Source organism: Notamacropus eugenii, chromosome 4, assembly GCF_028372415.1.
Source record: "Notamacropus eugenii isolate mMacEug1 chromosome 4, mMacEug1.pri_v2, whole genome shotgun sequence".
NCBI lineage: Eukaryota > Metazoa > Chordata > Mammalia > Diprotodontia > Macropodidae > Notamacropus > Notamacropus eugenii.
Window position 1 is genome coordinate 263,081,398 of NC_092875.1, and position 20,928 is coordinate 263,102,325.

General features: G+C 38.9%; 1 protein-coding gene across 6 annotated transcripts in view; it reads left to right on the top strand.

Annotated features, from left to right (window-relative positions):
• Nucleotides 1-16,808: 16,808 nt before the first annotated feature.
• Nucleotides 16,809-20,928, top strand: part of SPIDR (scaffold protein involved in DNA repair) — a 571,461-nt gene continuing 567,341 nt past the window's right edge. For 2 of the 6 annotated variants that reach the window (XM_072604554.1, XM_072604549.1), the window contains exon 1: nt 16,809-17,004. In XM_072604554.1, the coding sequence (XP_072460655.1) occupies nt 16,957-17,004 (48 nt within the window). In that variant the 5' untranslated portion in view covers nt 16,809-16,956. Of the gene's footprint in view, nt 17,005-17,268; nt 17,425-20,928 lie in introns of those variants that run through there. The other 4 variants (XM_072604553.1, XM_072604548.1, XM_072604550.1 and 1 more) reach the window with 4 other exon arrangements.

Consider the following 20,928-nt stretch of genomic DNA (forward strand, 5'->3'; position numbering starts at 1 on the left):
GCGAAGCACGGAAGCTGACTGATGAAATTGGTTGTGAGAATGCTGTACTTCTAAAACTGTCAGTGTGAGCAAGGTGTCTGCTTGTCTATTTTCCTCTACTATAGGCCCTGGCAATTGTGTATGGGATGGGACCAAGATCTTTTGGGGTAAGGGATGAAGGTCTCAGCTTCTGAAATAAATTCCTCCTGCTGAGATTGGATGCAGAGCTGTCTGTCCCTGCCTGGACAGGTCCTATTCAAGGGATACATAGCCTGAGCAGTTATCTGGAAGTTGCTGGCTTGCACTCTGGAAAAGACAAACCTGGCAGAGGTTAGACAAAGACCAAACAGGCACAAAAGGAATATAAATAAAGGACAATTTCCCTGGCATAACAGACAAAGAAGGCCAGTCTAGGCCAAGGGCAACAGATTTGAATATGAAAGGCTAGATTAAGTGGGAAGATTCAGGAAGACCAGGCTACAAATTTCAGTATGAAAAGCCAGGTTAAGTGGCAAGATTACCATACACAAGATAGCTCATAAGTTATCACTCTTCACTAGCATAACTGTATTGTCTTAAACAAGAGATTTCAAACTTAAACCTTACAACTGAATAGATGTACATCATTGTTTCACAGGCTAGTTTCTTCTTCTCTGATTATATTTACTCTGGAAGAAAAACTTTTAGAAATTAAGTTGTTAATAAGTTCAAACACTAATTTTAACTTTTGCTTAGGCCGTGGAATGACTACAAATTCAGATTAAAACAGCAAGATCTTTTCAGCTTTATAGGTCATTACATATTAATTTATCAATACATTGCCTTGGAAATGAAAATATAGTAGGCTTTATAAGAGCTTGTTTTAAAATATTTCTTCTAAAAGTGTTTTCTTTTGTTTTAAAACAGTTTAAAATTTGTCCTAATGTTAACAGTCACTATACTTTTATAAAGAAAATAGTTGAAAGCCTTTAAAATAGTTCTCTTTTTACTTTGAAACAAAAATAAACCCTTAAAATTAAAATCCATTAAAGCTTATTTGGTATGAAAATGTCCTTAAGTGATATGAATGCCCAAAATATTACAACAAACCAAATTCTTAATTATCATAGTATTCCTAGATAGCACAAAATGCTTTAGTCAAAAAGGTGCAATATATACTCTCACAGTGATTAGAAATAAGAGAGTGATTACAGAAAAACACTACTGCTTGTAAAATTCTTTTAAACAATGGGGACATCTTAGGTGAGTCTTAGGTGAGTTTACTTAGATTGGGGCTCACAGGTTTTGTTGGTCACTTACTATTGATCATAGAAATTTGCTATAGAAAGAGAAAGCAGGGACATGTGACATAGCAAATATGACAGAATAAAACATCCTTGACTTTGTTTGAATTCAGATAAGAGTAAAGTTCTCCAATTATGTAGTATCTGTTTCATAGCCAGACTCAGGAATAGTCAGGTGGGAAATATTCCCTTTGAGTAGCTTATGGTATTTCTCTCAGATACTGGTTTAATGCAAACAACTATACTCAAATTCAAACTCAGAACAAAAATATTTATGTTCTCAAATGTCTTTTGCTTTAAACAGCAAAATTCACTCATCAGCTCAGAGCCAGATAGTCATTCCTAGTCTCATGGAGTTACAGTAAGCAGGACTCATATGCATAATGGAATCCCATTAAGATCTTTCCTTTTTACATGAAGCTTACTCTCATCACATTCCACTAAAGGAAGGAATAAAATGCACACTCATTTTGGTATGAAAACCTATCTTACAATACAGGAAGGTGGGGGACAAGGGGATAAACAGGGTGGGGGGGACGATGGAAGGGAGGGCATGGGGAGGAGGGTACAATTTGAGGTCGACACTCACAGGGAGGGACAGGATCAAAAGAGAGAATAGAAGTAATTGGAAGCAGGATAGGATGGAGGGAAATATAGTTAGTCTTATATAACACGACTATTATGGAAGTCATTTGCAAAACTACACAGATTTGGCCGATATTGAATTGCTTGCCTTCCAAAGGGAGGGGGAGGGGAGGGAGGGAGGAAAAGAAGTTGCAACTCAAAGTTTTGGGAATAACTGTCAAGTACTGTTCTTGCCGCTAGGAAATAAGAAATACAGGTAAAGGGGTATAGAAAGTTATTTGGCCCAACAGGACAGAGGAGAGGATGGAGACAAGGGCAGAGAGGAATGATGGAGAAGAGAGCGGAGTGGAGATGGGGGCAATTAGAATGCTCGGTGTTTTGGGGTGGGGGGAGAAAATTTGGAGCCCAAAAATTCTGTGAAAATGAATGTTAAAAGTGAAATTAAAAAAAAAAAAAAGATCTTTCCTTTTCAAGTTTAAAACTTGTCCAGATGTAAAAGCCAATTGCCAAAAATCCTCTCCATTTGTTACAACTTCTGAGCAAGTCATGTTCATTGTTTATAATTTGCATAAGCCAATCAAGTTTCTTTCTCAGGGTTGATGACTGTACCTACAGGGATGGTTTCCTAGAGGCCTTCGCAATTTTTCAAAATAAAGGAGGTTGGTACCGCACCCATACCTGCCAACCCCCAAGCATACAGGAGGTCTGTTCTGAATGGGCACATCTAAAGTTTTCATTCAACTCCTTTCTTTCTACATACAGTAATCAATTAACAATTTTAGGTTTAGCATTAAAATAGCAACTCCAAATAAATAACTTAACAATCTTACAACTTTTAAAATGATAGCCAAATTGTTTTAACCGAAACTTCTTTAACAGGCAAAGGTGAAAATACCTGGTTTTCTAGACGACAATTACAAAAACCAAAACATTATAAGACAAGGTTAGCAGGACTGATAAAATTTAAAATAACATAACTGGTTTTACACAATTTTCCCAACATCTTTTAGTTTCAACAAAATTCAGATTAGAAACTGGTTTCTCTAACACTGTTTTGCAGGGGTTGCGCAAATTTTACCATACAAGACTATAACATTTTAGAAGCACAAACACAAATAGTGAACCTTAGGTGTCATTATAATTACATTTCCAAACCATCACATATATAAATATTATTAATAGAAGACTGGGCTTACTAAATGTAGGGGCTGGTTGACTTGTGATCTCATACTGCTGTGACCCAACCCCTACCGTTGGGAAGGGTAAATTAAATTCCCTACTATTCTTTAGCATTCTCTTCCCTTGATCTAATCTGGGATGATGAGATACAATTCACTGTAGTCCTAGCTGAATGATGAATTGGGACTGCAGGGCAAAAAAAAATTTTAATGGTTCTAACCTTTACTCAAGTAAATTTTACTTCTGTGTCCACTCCTTAAGAACTTCTTTGGAAGAGAGGGCTTTTGAATCTATCAGCTGAAGTGAGGGAGACTTCTGGACAACTATCCAGTGGTGCCAAGTCCCCTCCATTCTACTGGAGAGTTCAAAAGCTTTATCTCTGCTGAGGTGTCTTTTTCAGGTCTATGCATTTTTCCAATTCTCTTAGTGCCAAATAATATAACAAATCCTGATCTGTTTTAAACATCCAATTAGGAGTGACATGTTTCACTGAAAATATGACCAGAATAACTACTTTTTGGTTATTTCCCATTATACAAAAACTTCTCTTTTAGGTGAGGCATGAGATTATTAAAATGCTAGTCAACCTGCCTCTGATATGAGGAAAAAACTTCCCTGATTGCTTCTCGTCTTTCTCTCCACCTTCCCAACCTGGCCAGGGTTAGAAGGTAGAAAGAGAGAGAGAATTTTACTAACAACTTTCCAAAACTTTTATGCTTTCCTTAAAACTGCACATGCGTTATTTCCTTGTATACCTTATCTGAAACTGCCTTTAGCAATATAAGATTAGTTTCTCTCTTTCTCCCATACCCCTCCCTGATGCTGCAGTCATCAGAGAGAAGGGACGAGGGGGAAGGAAAGAGAAAACATGGGAAAGAGATTAACACAAACACACTCACACAGAACATAGAGACAGAATACATATACAGACAATAAGACAGAATTCAAAAAATCGAGAAAAGACTGTCAGAAATCCTCTGCACAAATTAGACCTATGGCTTGATTTCTTTTACTTTGTTCCAAACTTGCTTTGTGAATTCAAATTTCCACATTAAGTAATCTCCTTCTAGAGTGGCTTTATCTAAATTACACCAATCAGTGGGGCATAGGGCTGTCTGAGAAATGCTGTCTAGAAGAGACTGAATGTAAGGATTACTTGGTTTATAATTGATTGCCCCTTGCTTTAATTCCTGTAAAAATTTAAAATCCAGAGGGGTGAATTCTCTTGCAACTCCTCCTGGGTTAATGGGATCTGGGGTTTCTGGAGGAGTACAGAATGGCAGCAGTTCTGTGGGAGCTGGGGGTTCCAGGGGTGCTGAGGCTTCCTCTGACAAGGAGTCCACCTCTTCTTCACCTTCCTCCTTCTCCACAACCGCCTCTAGCTGAGTGTTTCTGCTCTTAAAAAGAGCATTGTTAACCTTACTTTTGCTATTTACCTGTCAGTATTGATTTCTTATGCACAGAATCTGCCTTTTGATTCTGTTAACACTGTAAATTCTCCCTGTAAGCCTGTAAGTACTGAGATTTTACTGTGCCTGCGTGAACCTTGAACAAAGTGAAACGCTCCTGCTGGGGTTCTTTGAGGCTCCCCCTTACCTTAGTTGTCTTCTCACAACTCGGAATTCGGAATTCCTTTCCAAGGCGGCCACTAACACCGAAAGATGAGCCCTTTTCCTGGATCAGGTCCCTGTTGAGGCGCCATATGTAGCAGATGGCCCGCGTCCCTATAAGACTCGGTGAAGTGGTAGAAGAAAAGAGACATGGGAGGTGGAAAAAGATAGACCAATTCCACTTATTGATCTGAGGGTTAGGGTATATATAGACAGAAACTGCAAGTCTATGTGACCTTCTGCTCGTCTGCTGTGCCAGTGATTTGGCCAGTCTTATTGTCTTTAAAGACTGTTAGCCTAGAGGACATCTATTTTACATATCCCTTGTTTTCTGTAATTCTCAAGTTTGTCTCACAGAGACAGCAACCTCTGGGGGGCATGGAGAGCCATTCCAGATGATAATGAGCAGAGTCTCAAAGAACAGTTTCCTCGAAGGTCTTTCCTGAACAGCACTCCACCCTGGCCCTCAACATTCCCCTACCTCTTTTTTTTTTTAAGAGTTTTGCTTAATTTATTCTTTTCTCTCTTTTTTTTTTCTCTCTTAATTTTTCTTTCTCTCTTTTAATTTGTTATTTAATTATTCCCTTCTTTATCCTCTTCTCATTTAAATCAAATAAAGTCTCCCTTCCTCTCCTTTGCTTCACTTTGTATTGTTCATTCATCTTAAAAATTTCCAGTGCTTTTTCTAAAAATAATTTCTTTCCCTCATTCTTTTCATTATTTATTTTCCCTTTCTGTTTATTTTAGATTTTTATTCTTTAATTCATGGCCCTTATACTTATTTAGTTCTTCTTTAGTATCTGTATTCCTCATCGAAATAAAGTTTCTAAGTTCCCTAATTTGGATGTTTGTTTCTAAACAGTTTCTATGCTATTACCTTGTAGATCTTATCCAATGACCCTCCTTCTTTTGTGTCTCACTCTTAGAATAACAGTTCCTGCATGTTATAGAGAAGATATTGCTACATGGTAGGAATTTTCTTATATCCTTTATAGTGTAGTTCATTTGACCTCCTCATGGTCATTTTCCCCCCATTTGCCATAGAATCTCCTTCCAATGTCCATGCTTCCCAATCTCATTCTTCAGGGTGCCATTTGCTCCCAGAATCCCTGATTACTCTTCTCCTAAGGTAGAAAAAGTGATCACCAAATTCTTGGAGAGTAAATGCATTTTAAGTTTCCTACCTCCTTTTAGAGAGTATCTTTCTTCTTCCTAGGAGCATTCATCAGGGGTACTCCCTCTCACTACTGAAACAAGATTTCCTACTGTTTCAATTCCCTCCTTGACTTCTTTGCCAATTATCTTATAGATTTTCTTTCCCTTCATTGTTAGCCTTTGACTTGATTAAGGTACATATTTCCTTCTATATTCTTCCTCCCCTCTTACCTTTTAGGAACCCTCTTGTACCATAACATAATCCCACAAAAACATGGATTCTTCAGTGATTCTATTTTCCTGTGAGGTGTTGTTTCTGTGTGGGATGGCTCAGATCCCTACTTAAATCAATTACTCAGAGGCCTTTCAAAGTGATGACAGAAAGTTTATTTATTAGATTCTCGAGAATCGGGTAATTCCTCTACCAGGAAAAAGACAAAGACAAAGAAAAGGCAGTGATTTATATAGACAATTTTATATCTTTACATGGAATTATTCTGTTCTAAAAATATAGTAACCTTGAGCCTCTCAGTCTTACCTCACCCCTGGCAGAAGAATTACAATCTGAGAAGTCTTCACAAAACCTATTCCACTCAATCCCTCCTCTTATTTATTAACCTGAAGACTTCTCATGGATATTTCAACCAAAATTCTGTAACATAATCTCACACTGTCTATTAATTTCCTCATCCCAATCAGGGTCATTCCTGTCTTTTATCTCCACAGGTGCCCATCCTTCCTTCTTTAGTATCATCAATGGAATGGCTCCTTCAGTCCTGTCTTCTACTCTAGCAAGCCTTAGTAGAGAAATTCTAACTATTCTAGTAATAAGTGAAATCAAACAAGGTAAACAAATAGGAAGTAATATAATACCACTAACTGTTATGAGGCCAAATCACAGTAATCTCTTCTACCAGCTCCCTTCAAACCAGGACCACCAAGACATATTGAAAAGGGAGTTCCAAGTTTGTACAGGAACGTGAGCAACTTTTTCTGATATTCTTGGTGAACTCTTTCACTATTTTTCCATTTTCATCAATTTTCAAGCAACATGTGGACAGATTGAGTTTTGCACAAACTCCCTCTTCTTCTGCAAGTAAATAATCTGAGATCAATCTATGTTGTAGTACTGCTCTGTTAAGAACAAACAATAATAACCCTAGTATAGTTCCCCAAACAACAAAACATATAATGAATTTATATACAGGCCTCATTGGCTATCCCTTTCCAAATTTTGTGTGTTCTTACACATGCTTTAAATGGAGCTTTAATACTGACAAAGTATATCTCCCAAGCATGAGGCTTGGGAGTTTAATAACTAACAGTAATAATTATAAATGACAGTAAACAACTTTAAATTTTTTTTTTTAAATGCAATAACCTTCCATAACTTTGTCTACTGGTTTCCTAATCATGCTAAACATTTTCTGAATTGGGATGGGGGAATAGATAGTTCAAGGTTCAAGCACATCTTACCCATATTCCTCCCCTCCTCTTATTTATTCCTGTTTCCACACCTAAATCCAATCAATAAATACCTCTTCACATTCTTTCCCCTATGAATCTTTCCCTTCATCTATCTCCCTTTTAATATGAATATGGGAAGGAAGCAAATTACACGGGGCAGTCCCCTTGTTATAAGTACAGATACAGAGATTTAAATTAATGAACTGTCCATTTAGAGGTTCCATCTCATACAGCAGTCTGGGGAGAAGTATCATCTTATGCAGTTTTCTGATCTGGATGCTCCTTCAAACAGTCTTCAGCACAGCATCTCAGCATCTTCTTCTCTTTATCTTGTAGAAATCCAGATGTCTACTCTCCTACAAAACTGAACTTAATACCATCTTAGATTACGATTACTATCATTCTTACAAAAATCAAAATTGAAACTTTGACAAATTGTCATTTTTTTTTCTTTTTTTTTTTAAAAAAGAAAATTCACATTAAAATGCAGCTTCTACATTTCACAGTAATTCATTATTCATTCCCTCCTTAGGAAGATGAGATTTCATTAAGAAGTCAATACCAGGCTCCAGTACTTACATAGATACAATAAATAATCATTTTTAACACAGTGCATATCACATCATAAAACAATTCCAACTTCTGATCATGCGATGCTTCTTTTAAAGCATTTACAATGTAGTCCACAAACCATTTTTCGTTTAACATTAACCAACTGAGACAAAATAATAACTATGCACGCTAGTCTCACAAGCCCTTGACCTAATTGTCTCCACACTATTACTAAGAATTAAAGGACCCTAACTTATTGTTGTTGGCTTAAAGCCCTAAACCTGTTAGCTCAATTTTAGACTTAACCTCAGATGTTCCCCTACCAACAATCTATTATTCGATAGATCTGGTATTATTACTTACAAAAATTTTGATTTTAGGAATTTGCCATTAAGAGTAGGGACATTGCAGGGAAACAACATCTCCCTTACTTCAAGTCAATTCCAGGCAGGAGTAGAATGTCAACTGGCATTCAGCCAGGCTTCAAGTCTGCCAGGTGTCAGTGGGGAAACTGAGTCAGGAGAATCGTACCTCAGCCCAGGCTGAACAGCTGCTCTCCTGACCTTCCCATGAGATCACCTTTTGCAATTCATACCAGCACCTCACAGGCTTACTGGCATCATGGATCAGTGGCTCAGACCTCCTCTCTTGCTATCCACACCTGGAGTTAGACTCAGAAGAACAGTCAGTTAATAGTCCCACAAAAATCTTAAAATAGCAAGCTCCAATAATCAGTTTCAGACATGACGAATTTCACATTGGCCAAGGAACATCTTTTGAAGCAAGTCTTAAGTAGCTTACATGCCTTTCTATATATGTTCTAGTTCCTGATTAAATAACAATCTCAAGTTATTGCTCTAATAGATTTATATCTTTTCCCCAAACTACTTTATCCCTTTCTAACCCTGCTCAATCTAAAAGAATGAGCTACACATGTGATAAGTTCAAACACTAACTTGAATTTTTATGTTCATGTAATGAATTCAAATCAAAACAATCATTTAACTTTCAATGCCAAATATTATCAGAGTCTACCTACCTCTAAGAATATTAGACTGAAATTCTTTTCCCCAAACTGAAGATGTCTCTGATTTAGTCTCAGCAATTAATTCAGTCAATTGTTTTAATACTAATTGCTTTTACATCATTTTGTAACCTGTAAAGATCTCATTCCAAGTTGGGACCTTTGTCCATCACCCCAAAAGAGTTTTAGTCTCATTTGTCTAAAGGCCCTGAAAAACCTCACCTTGAAAACTCCTTGTTTTTTTTTTTCCCATGTGAACTGGCTCTCACCATGCCCAAGTCTATTCTACTTCCCACTCTTAATTCTATCAGTCCAAATCTCCAGTTTACTGGCCACTCCCATCAAGACCATTCCTGGAGCTCCCAGACCACCTGGGGCCACTCCTTTTTTTTTTTTTTTTGTAAGGGATTCCTTTCCCTGAATCCTTCTGTAAATAAAACACAATTACAGTTAACTTTAAATCCCAATCTTGTTCTATGGAACAATGATACAACATCTATTTATTCCCATTAGATTTAGAAAGAATGTTCCCAAGGATTTTATTTCCATCTCAGATCTTAAATTTGCCCTAAAAAGCCAATCACTGAAGATCATTTCTTATACATTTTCAAATTCTCACCAAAGCAAGTTCTATATACAATCTCCTCAGCTTCTGGGGCTGCACTTATTACTAGCCTGAGGACTGCTTCTTTTCCCACATATACACACAGTGTACCAGCTTTAGGTTTTAGCATTAGAATTACAAATGGCAAACATAATTTTTCATAAGTGATAACAAATTGTTTTAGCTATGAACCCGGACAATAAATTTCAGATGACATCAACTGCATTTTCATATCCTATTAGAGAAATTAAATTCTTCCCACTTTTGTAACTTACAAATACAAATTGGATAGGTAGGCCTTCCAAAAACCATACAAAAGATTTTACAAAGTATTTCTTAATACAACAAATATTTCCTCTCTTACGAACAGTTTACAATTTATCACAATCCCCTTGAAAGTAACTGACAGAAATCACAAGAAAAGACCTAAACCCAAAGCCTTTTCACATTTGTCCATAAACTTTCTTTTACCAGCATAACTTTAGAGTAAATGCTTGATTCATGGCAAAAACAATTTTAGCTAAAATTTCCTTTTCAACAGCAGAAATAAACTTTTAACATAATACATCCTCAGATGGAACAGGCTTGAAAATCACACCTATATATATATATATATATATATATACATGTACATTTTTAAAGCGTTCTGATTTTCTTAATAAGAATGCTACAACAAGGAAACTCTTACAAAAAAAATTCATAACAGCTCTTTTTAACCAATTCATTAATTAACTTAACAATGTAATTCCTAATACAATATTTAGATGGATTACCTAAAAATTTAAACTTAATTTAAGTTTACTTACAACTTAAAAGAAGCCATTAACCTATTCAGCTCTTTTCATAACCAAATATAAGTTTCAAATTATCAAATTTCTATCATATCCTTTTAAAACCCCAATCTATATGTAATAAATTACAAATTTAAAATCGTGTAACAATTACATTAGATTAACGTTGCATCTAACAAATACCTATCCTTTTGTTACTGGATCAAACATTTTTGGCAGAAATGCCACTGGGTGTCTCTGCCCTCCTCTTATTTGTGTCAGGATTCCCAAGGCCACCCCCTTCTGGCACTCTCACTCTGCAAAGAAAAAGAAAAACCTAAACTTATTATTATTTTTTTACTTTAAATACATTGTCTGGCATCAAATATATTGATCTAATTAAACCTAAATTCAAAACTCTCAGCTCTAAGTTGCTTACTTGAGATTTTTTTACTTTCTAATCTTCTGCTTACTTCCACTAAACTTTAATAAATTTTAACCTATCTTAAACATTAAATTAAGAATGACACATTTCACCTATTCACAATTCCAAATACAACCAGAATGAATTCAATTAACTTTCTATTATTTCCCATCACACTAAAATTTCTTCTTTTGGGTGAGGCAGGAAATGGTTAAATGCTTGCTAGCATGCCTCTTCGGTCTGAGGGAAAAAGATAAATTCCCTCCCTCCCTTTTGTACTTCTTTCAAGCCTTCTGATTACACAGGTGGTGCCAGACGTCTCTCTGAAAAGCCTGCTCCTCTCATCATCTCTACCTGCTTAAATTCTCTTGCCTTTCCCTCAAGCCCCTTTGAAACTACACATAACTTATTTCTTTCTGCTACTAACCTGACATTTCTCCTACATTCTTTTACTTGCTGTTACCAACCATATAAACTGAACAGTAAAATAATTTTTTTTTTCTCCCTTTCTCTCCCTCCTTGTCCCTCTGCCCCTCTGAAACTGCTCTGGAGGGGTTGAAGAAGAGGAGTAACAGGAATTTCAAGGATAGTTCAGCTCAGCCTTTCTGCTCCTGCTGGCTGGATGGCTAAATTTACAACCTTATCAGATAAAAAAAAAAAAACAAAACAGAGACACACAGACTTTCATTCACAAAGAAGTACCCACACAACATATACAGACAAAACATTTAATAGAATAGAATAGGTTTAAATTTTTGGCAAACCCAGTCCTCGGAGGAACCATATTTGGGCCAGATTGTGCCTCCTCCTCCGATGTCTTTTCACCCCATATGAAATAACAACACTTAATCATCTTCTTCTTGTCCTTTCCTCTATAATTTGGTAATTCGTGACAATTCTGTGTGTGAGATGGCTCAGGTCCCTACTTAAATTAATTACTCAGAGGGCTCTCAAAGTGATGACAGAAAGTTTATTTACTAGATTCTCGAGAATCGGGACGATCCTACACCAGTTCACCTGGAGTAGGAAAGACAAAGACAAAGAAAAGGCAGTGATTTATATAGACCCTAACACAAGTCCCTCCTCCCCCGCTGACCATTATCCTCATTAGTTGAGAATATGATCTTACATTCTAGACATGAAATCTAACCAATCCCTTTTGAAATGAAGACATCGAGGAATTATGTTTTATCCAATCATTGAGACCCTAATACACTACACAGTTTTATATCCTTATATGGAACTATTCTATTCTAAAAATATTGCAACCTTGAGCCTCTAGATCTTACCTCACCCCTGGGAGAAGAATTACAATCTGAGAAGTCTTCACTAAACCTATCCCACTCACTGTAATTGATTTCCCAAAGGACTATTTACCGGTATTTCCTGACTCCATTCCAAAGCTTGGTGGGGTTTGGACTGCCTCTTCCCCATTTTTTTGGACGAGGGTTGTCACCAACACCTCCGAGTCTATGACTCAACGAATTTTGCCAGCTCTCATCAGGGGTCGCCCACCCACCAGCAGTCATCTGGCAAATGTTTTTTGGGGGGGCCCTTCACTCTGGGGTCTTGCAGTCCACTAATTTGGTTGGGAGTCATCACCTTCTCCCCGAGTCTATCTAAGACTCAACGAATTGACCCCCGGCCCCCCCACCCCCCCGCACTTACTGCCGGGTCATACCATACAAGTTGCCTGACTGCAACCTTCAACAGCAATCAGTTGGCATTTTCACACACTTCACAGGTTCAGAGTCTTTGGAGTCCTTATCTCTATTCTTTCTGTTCTCACTGAGTTCCTCTGCTTCAGGTCGTTATTTTGCAGAGAGGGAGGCCTGGCGACCCCATTTCAAGGACCATGGGGGGGTGGAATCTCCTCCACAGGTGCACCAGTCCTTGAAACTGAGGTGCCAGCCGTCTCTCTGAAAAGCCGCAGATCCCAGACGAGCCCCCAAACTGTGTGGGATGGCTCAGATCCCTACTTAAATCAATTACTCGGAGGCCTCTCAAAGTGGTGACAGAAAGTTTATTTATTAGATTTTCGAGAATTGGGCAATTCCTCTACCAGGAAAAAGCCGAAGACAAAGAAAAGGCAGTGATTTATATAGACCCTAATGCAAGTCCCACCCCCACCCCCCCTCCACTGACCATTATCCTCATTAGCTGAGAATATGATCTTACATTCTAGACACGAAATCTAACCAATCCCTTTTGAAATGAAGACATTGAAGAATTAGGTTAACTTTATCCAATCATTGAGATCCTATTGTACTACACAGTTTTATATCCTTATATGGAATTATTCTGTTCTAAAAATATAGTAATCTTGAGCCTCTCAGTCTTACCTCACCCCTGGGAGAAGAATTACAATCTGAGAAGTCTTCACTAAACCTATTCCACTCATTTCCTTTTAGAAAGAAATATTTTAATAGTCTTTCTATCATTATTTTATTGTTGTCCTTGGTGGCTACATTTGTTAACCTTTCTTGTATTTCTGTTTCTGGGATGTTTAAAAAGAAAATAATTTGTTCACATCTGGTTTTCTTTCTAGTAGTGCTTCAAATATCTCTTTTTAAAATTGGATATCTATCTTTTTTCCATTAATGTTTAGACCCAGAATTGCAGGGTGTCACCTTTGGTTGCATTTTGAGATTCTTTGCTTTTTGGAACACATTATTGCATTCCCCACCTAGGTTTCTGATGGGTGCAGAATAGTTTTATATTATTTAAATTTCCTTCTCTTTATATTTGAAAGTCTCCTGATTGTTTACAAAATTTGTTGTTTTGTAAGTGAAACTGTTAAATTTGATTATTTTACGTATTGTAATTTTTTGCACAGGTTTTTTTTCTCTCTTGGAGGCAATTTGTGGATTATTTTGATTAATACTTTATTTTCTGTGTTCAGAGTTCTGGGCAGATTTCTTAGGGTTTTTTTTTCTTGCATTATGGTGTTCAGGTTGTCCTGTTCTAAGAGACTTTTAATACTTAAGTTGTCTCTCTGCATTCCATCTTTGAGATCAATATGTAGATTATGCTTTCATTTAACATCATTTTTTGCTTTGACTCTTCCAGATTGCCTTTTATTTCTGTGTATTTCCATTCTCCATTAGATATTCTCTCTTTTGTTTCTTGGGTTAGCCTTGCCACTATAAAGTTCTTTCTTGACAATTATTTTGCCTGTGCAGACCATAAATTCTGCTTTCACAATTCTTTTTTCTCTTTTATGTCATTCTGGAACATTCTGCTGTGGTTCCATACTGTCTTAGGATTTTTTGCCTTATTAGGTTTTGATTTTTTTTCCCTTTGTCTTTCAATATTTATTCATAGATGTCTGGACTCTATGTTAGCTGATATTGAGGCCATATTCACTGCTGTTATTAATATGTTTCCTGATGGCTTATCTGTATACATTCAAGGTATTTAATTCAGTTTTCTTCCACTAGAGATCGCTGATAATTTCAGTCTTTTTTCCTTCCATTACTCACTTTCTGACTCCCTACCCTTTGACAACTTGACCTCTAAATTGTCTCCGCCTTCCCTTGTGCAGGGCAATTCAATTCACCAAAAATTTCTTCCCCAAGTGACTTCTAGGATGGGGTATAGTGAGGTAGACCTCACCTCAGCTGTAGGCTGAGCTTTTTACTTTGGGCTTAATGGAGTGCCACTTAGCCACACATACCATTTCCTTCTGGTCCTCAGTTCTTAGGCTGAACTGTTGTAGCACTGCTGAGTTGCTATACCAGAATGAGTGCAAGCTTCTGCCTTATGGTATTTCCTGTGCCTAAAAAGAATGGGATAGAGTTGAGTTCTGCTGCAAGGCCAAGGGTTGGCTTGTGCAGTCCTGCCAGGGGTGGGGTTGGGTGTGTGTGTGTGTGTGTGTGTGTTGTGTGTGTGTGTGTGTGTGTTTAGGGTTTTAGAGTTTAAGCCTTCTCTGCTGTTAGCTCATCAAACTGTTACCTCTTTAGGGTTGGTGGTGTCCTAGACCTTGGAGACAACTGAAACTGATTTATCACTTGCTCATTAGTCCTACTTTGGAAAGATTCAAGTTCTGAGAACTGGAGAAAAAGTCTAATTGTCTAGCTTGTTCAAGTTATATAACCTAATCTGCAGATCTCCAATTTCAGTTTGCTGTTTTGATTTAGATAAAGGAGTTTATTTACTATTTGTGATAATATTTCATGTAACAAGTATTCATTGGGAAGAATCAAGCTGGTTAAGCAGCTTTGGTAACTTCAGGGTTAAACACTCTTAAAAGTGAAGCAACTTTCCTTCTTAACTCAGACTAGCACCCTTAGTCTGAGATATTTGAGGAGAACAAATAGCTGTAATTCTAGTTCAATACTCCTCCCAGAGACTGGAGGAAAGAACAGAGGCCTGTCCATTTACTCTCAGCTAGTGTGCTGGCTAAACAGGCACTGCCATTGACTCTCTTATACTTTGCAGTAGCGGGTCAGGTTTCTGATAATACCTGCCCTTGTTAACTATGACCATGTCTCACGTGGACATAGTTATCTTACATAAAATACTAAACTTTGAATCTTAGGAAGTTTCTTTGTTGTCACCATAATTATTTGAATGAGATCAGCTTAACAACCCATACTTGAAAAATAAATAGGATAGAAAAAAAATTAATATTGCTCATCTTTGGGCTTGTTGCCAGATAGCTTATAAATTTCTATATTTTGGTTGATCACTTCAAATGGACAATGAACCAGAAGTCATTATATTTTGGAGGATCTGATTTTAAATCCTTTAAATTTGACTTTAAACTAGTTGCTGAAACAATATCTCATCTCATCAAAACTAACATTCTCTTGGTGATGATACAGGGCTGCAAATCACAGTCTAAAAAGAAACAAAAGCCTGAGTGATTTAAATGGCAATGACCGGTCACATGGTGAATGCAAAGAGACTGCAATGTATGACCAGTTATGACTCGTGATAGAGTGGCATAAAACACATCATCAAGACATATGTGGCTGAAAAAGGAGGGAGGTTGTGGAAATAACTCAAGAGTGGTAGAAAGTCAGATTGGAAGTGAGAGAACCTGGGTTTAAATCCTGACTCCAGTACGTATGCATGACCCCGGGCAAATCCTGGTGCCTTGGTTTACTTATTTGTAAAATAAGAGGCTTGGATTGGATGGCTTCTAATCTTCCTTTCATCCTAAATCTATGCTCTGAGGATCTTCTGTATCAAGAGAGATGACAGATACACAGCTGAAAAGCCGGACTGGTACCTCTGAGCTTTTAAAGAACCAGAGACAGGCCCTGCAAGACTGGGTCCACTCTAGAGACAGGTGGTATGGAAGAACGTGAACACCAGAGATGGGAAAAGATTTTCTCCTAAATTGGTGGGGGGATTTATTCACATACTGCTAGGCAGATGTCTTACTGATAGCCCTGACTTAACCAACCCATTCTCGACTCTGGTTTTTCCTCAAATTTCAGGGTTTTTGGCAACATTTCAGAGGGTTGGATTTCTTATTTATTTGGCATTCACTAGCCCCTTGTTAAAACCCCTTCTCTACGGAGGGCAGCTAGGCGGTAGAGTGCCAAGAATGCCAGGCTGGTCTTCCCGAGCTCAGTCAGACCCTCGCCAGCTGTGTGACCCTGGGCCAGTCACTTCACCGTGTTTGCCTCAGTTTCCCCGTCTGTCCAATGAGCTGGGGAAAGAAATGACAAGCCGTGCCGGTGCCTGCCAGGAAACCCCCAACAGGGTCGCTGCTGAGCAACACTCTGGCCTCGGGTTTTTGCTCAGATCTGGGGTACCAGGCACTTGGTATTTTCCCTTTTTTATATTCCCAGTGCTTAGCACAGTGCCCATACACAGTAGGAGCTCATTAAATGCTTACTCACTATACGAATGAAGCCAAGGGGGAAAATGCCACATCGACTTTTCCAAAATTCTCCATATTTCCCATCTGGCCTCTTTCCAACTGGTTACACGGCCTCCCTCCGGACGAGGGTCGCGTTGGGATTCAAAGCCGAGTGAGGACCCTCTTCATTAGGAAACACCCCCAAGCCGGCCCTGGAGCCTTGGCGCATGCGCGCAGCCACACTCGGGCCCTCCGGAAGCCCCGCCCCTCTCCTCTAAAGTTCTCTATGGAATGACTTGTCTGGGAGAGAAGGCCCGCCCCACACCCTCATACGAGCCAATCAGAGGGAAGCGGCGCAGCGCGCCAAGCTAGAAAGGGACCGGCGTGGCTGGGCTGGTTCGTGCTCCGCCTTTTGCCTCTCGGTCTTCCGGGGAGTTCATCTCAAATTCCTTTTTCCCCTCAACCCTCCCCCCATCCCCAACCCCGGCGTGAGGGAGGCGCTCGGAGAGATGCCCCGTGGCGGTAGCAGCAGCCGCCTCCGCCGCAGCGACCGGAAGGTACGGTATGGGGGCTGGAGCAGGAGCGAGGGTGGCGCTCCAGCGGCGGGCGACGAACCTGCTGGGCCCGCTTCCAGCTAAGCGCTCCCTCCCTCCCCCTCGGTCATCCTCGCCCACTGAGCCAGAGTTGGCTACCAGTCAGGAGGCGGCACCCTCCGCGTGGCCTGTTCCGGACTCGCGGAGACTACCAGTCCCAGGCTGCCCCGCGGCGGGCGCTGCTCCTCCCAGTCCTCCCATTGGCTCCGCCGGTTGGGGGGGCGGGGAGAACAGTTCCTGCTGGGACTTGTAGCGTTCTGTCTGAGTCCTTAGGGCTGGGCCAGTGCGGGCCGAGGACCCGAGGCGGGAGCATGTGCCCTATTTTCCAGTTTGGAAAGATGTTTGTCTTGCTTCCCGACCAGTCCTGCAGATTCTCAGTCGTTTGTGAGTCCTTTCATTCGACCGTTATTCGTCCTTCACAGTAGCTGTGGCAAAGCTTTCCTACACTCCTAGATCTAGAACTTCCAGTTCAGGTCCTTCCAGGGACTTAGGACGTCAGTACGGACCGAACCCCCTTGTTTTACAGAAGCCCTTAGACCTGCGGGCCTCAAAGTGTGATCCTGGGGGGAGGGCTCCCCCAGACCTTTTCTGAAGGTTTGTGAGGTCAAAGCTCTTTTAAAAATGATTCCAAGACGTTGTAATTTCGAGTAAAATACCAATTGATCTGACCTCCGTAAACAGAAGCTCTTTAGCGTCTTCAATAATTTTTAAGTGTAAAGAGTCCCAGACCTTAGTGTGGGCTCTCCATGTACCCCCACACACGCTTGGATTGTTTTCATCTGGAGCTCCCGGGCGTCCCCAAAGAGGAATCCAAATTCTGCGTGCTTTTCTCCACATCAGAGGTTTTTCCCCTGGGATCCACACAGTTTCTCCCCCACTCCCATGGATAAATTCCAGGGGTTCATAGAATTTGGACTGGAAAAAAAAGGTACACCTTCATTTTGACTAGCTTCTGACATTTAGCATTTCCTTCAGTTTTTAAGAAACATTATTCTATGAAAGGGTCCATAGGCCCCATCAGATTGTCAGAGGGAAAAGGGAAAAGAACTCTTCTCTAAATAGGTTATTACCCAAGAATGGTCCATTAAAGTGGTGTTTTTAGCATCACCCGTTTTGTCGCCAGTGTGTAGGTTGCAGCCTAATCCTTTCAGTCATCTCATTCGTTCTGCATAGTGACTTTTCTAAAGCTTTTCTGTTCTCATAGTTTTTATAGGTTTAGAGCTAGAAGGGACTTCAGAGGTCACATAGCCCAAACCCCCCATCTTACAGAGGAAGAGGAACAGGAAATTGAAAGCCATAGAGCAACAATTTCTTGAAATGTGATCTAGGCATGAGACCTTTTCAGGAGATCTTGAAGATCATGTGAGGTCAAATTATAATATCCACTCCTTGGAGACGAAGGACCTTTACAGTTTAGCTGTGCCACTTATAACCAGGGTGACTTGGATAAAGCATTTTATCTCCTTGGGTCTCAGTTACTCTGTAACAGTCAACAAGCATTTGTTGTTGTTCAGTTGTGTCTGATTCTTCCTGACTCCATATGGGGTTTTATTGGTAAGGATACTGAAGTGGTTTGCCATTTCCTTCTCTATGGAGCTCATTTTATAGATGAGGAAACTGAGGCCAACAGGGTTAAATGACTTGCCTAGAGTAGCACAGGTATTACAGGTTGGAGCATTTTTTAAGTGCCCACTATGTGTCAAGTCCTGTAGCTTTCCTGCTACAAATAGAAAAGCAAAAATAGTCCCTGCTCTCAAGAAGCTAACATTCCAAGGAGGGAGACAGTATGCAAATAACTATTTACATACAACATATAGAGGGTAGGTAGTAATCTTAGAATTAGAGATTAGAGGAGGCCCAGAAAGGTCTGCAGAAAGTGGAAGTTGATCTGATGCTTGAAGGAAACCTTAAATGTGAAGTTGAGTAAATAGAGCTTTCCAGGCAGGGGGACAGCTAGTGAAAAGGCATGGAGTTCAGAGGAACAGGAAGTAAGCCAGTGTTGCTGGATGTTGGATTACATGGAGAGGAGTAAAGTGTAAGAAAATTGGAAAGGGTGGGAAGGGTCCTGTAAAATGAATAGGATGGACTATATTATATCAGGTCCCTTCCAACTTTTTGTTTATATTCCTATGATTTCCAGTGGTCTGTAGGACAGCTCTACTAGATTTTCCACTAAACTTAAACTAATTAAACTTGAATTCATCATATCGCTTCTGTTCTTACTTCCTTCCAAGCTCCTTTTGCTAATTCCTCTATTTTTGTTGAGGTTATATCTGCCTTTTTCCCAGTCACTCAGGTTTGATATCTTACCTTTTTCCTGACTGCACCCTTTTCCCCCTATCCAAACAATCACAAATTGTGTACATTTTCTCCTTTCCCCCATTACTGCCCCTCAAGTTTCTACTCATGACATACCTGGATAATAGCTTCTAAACTATTTTTCCTGTCTCCACTCTGTTCCATACTTTGCCATCCCATTGACATCCTCTAACTGTTTTGATCTTTTCAAGCCCATGTGGAATCCATTTTCCTAGGACTCAGACTTTAACAGGGCATTCAAAGCCCCACCACAGTTTGATCTTAACCTACCTTTCTAATATGTCTCCAATTATTCCCCCAACCAAAGTACTCTATATACCTTCTTTGCATTTCTTGTCTTTTCTGACGTTATTCTTTCCATCTAGAATATTCTCCTTTTTGCTCTCTGTTTTGAGTTCCTAACCTATCCTTTTAGGCCCATATCAGATTTCATTTGTTTCATGTCTTTATCACTTCAAACACCTGAATTTCTATAGCACTTTGTTTATATCATTTTCATCTCATTTGTCACGTTATAGTTGTATTTGAGTTCTTTATATACTCCCCTAACTATCAGGACAAATTAATACATCTTTTTATTTCTCCTGCCTCTTAGCACAGTACCCTATACATAATTGGAGCTTAGTAAATATTTTTTGGATGAAAGAAAAGGAAACTTTTTGGAAATTATAAGGCATCATGGAAAAAACGTTTTAGTAAGTATCAGGAGACTTCAATTTTAGTTTGAGTTGCTCTGTGACCTGACATTCCTGGGCATCTGTGACTCAGTGATAAAGAGGAGAAAGGTGATAGGGGCCTAAAATAAGGTGGTGAAATAGGGAGTACAGAGAATAGACTTAATAGGGAAAATTATGAATGTAAACAAGCACATTATGAGCGTGTACCTTTGCTCAACTAACACTTGGGGGAATGATGGTTATGGAAAAAAACTTTAAAAAATGTCTCTGTTGTACAAATGCAAGAGATTATTTGGATGAGAAGGAAACTATACATATTTTGTTCAGAGATTGAATCTGAGCTTAGTTTTGGAATTCATTGATAGCAATGTATATTAAGTTGTCATTATCTTAATTGTTTTTATTGTAAACTGTATCAACAAAAGCAAATAAGTTCAACAAAGAATAAATTAATGTTTAAATGATATTCCATACTATTTGTGTTTTTTTCTGAAAAGAAAACAGCTTTATAAATTTTAACAAGATAATAATTATATTTTATTTTTTCTATGTCCCCTCTAAATTTTTCTCTCTGTATGATTCTTAGATTTCCTTGCTGTTGTTTTATATATATCTGTAATCAATGTATGTAGTTTTATTTTATTGTCTAAAGTTTGTATTACTCATTATCATAGAATCCAAGCTAGAAGGAACCTTAAAGGTCACTAATTTCAGTATCCTCATTTTACAAATAAAAGGAAACAGATCTAGAGAGTTTCTGTGCCTTGTCTCATAGGTAGCACTATCGCTTGGATGTAATTCATCTCTCTGCAAATTCACCCAGGGGTGTTGTGACTCTCCAGTGAAGTAATGGAGGGAAAGCACTTTAAAAACCTTAGAGGGATATGATAAA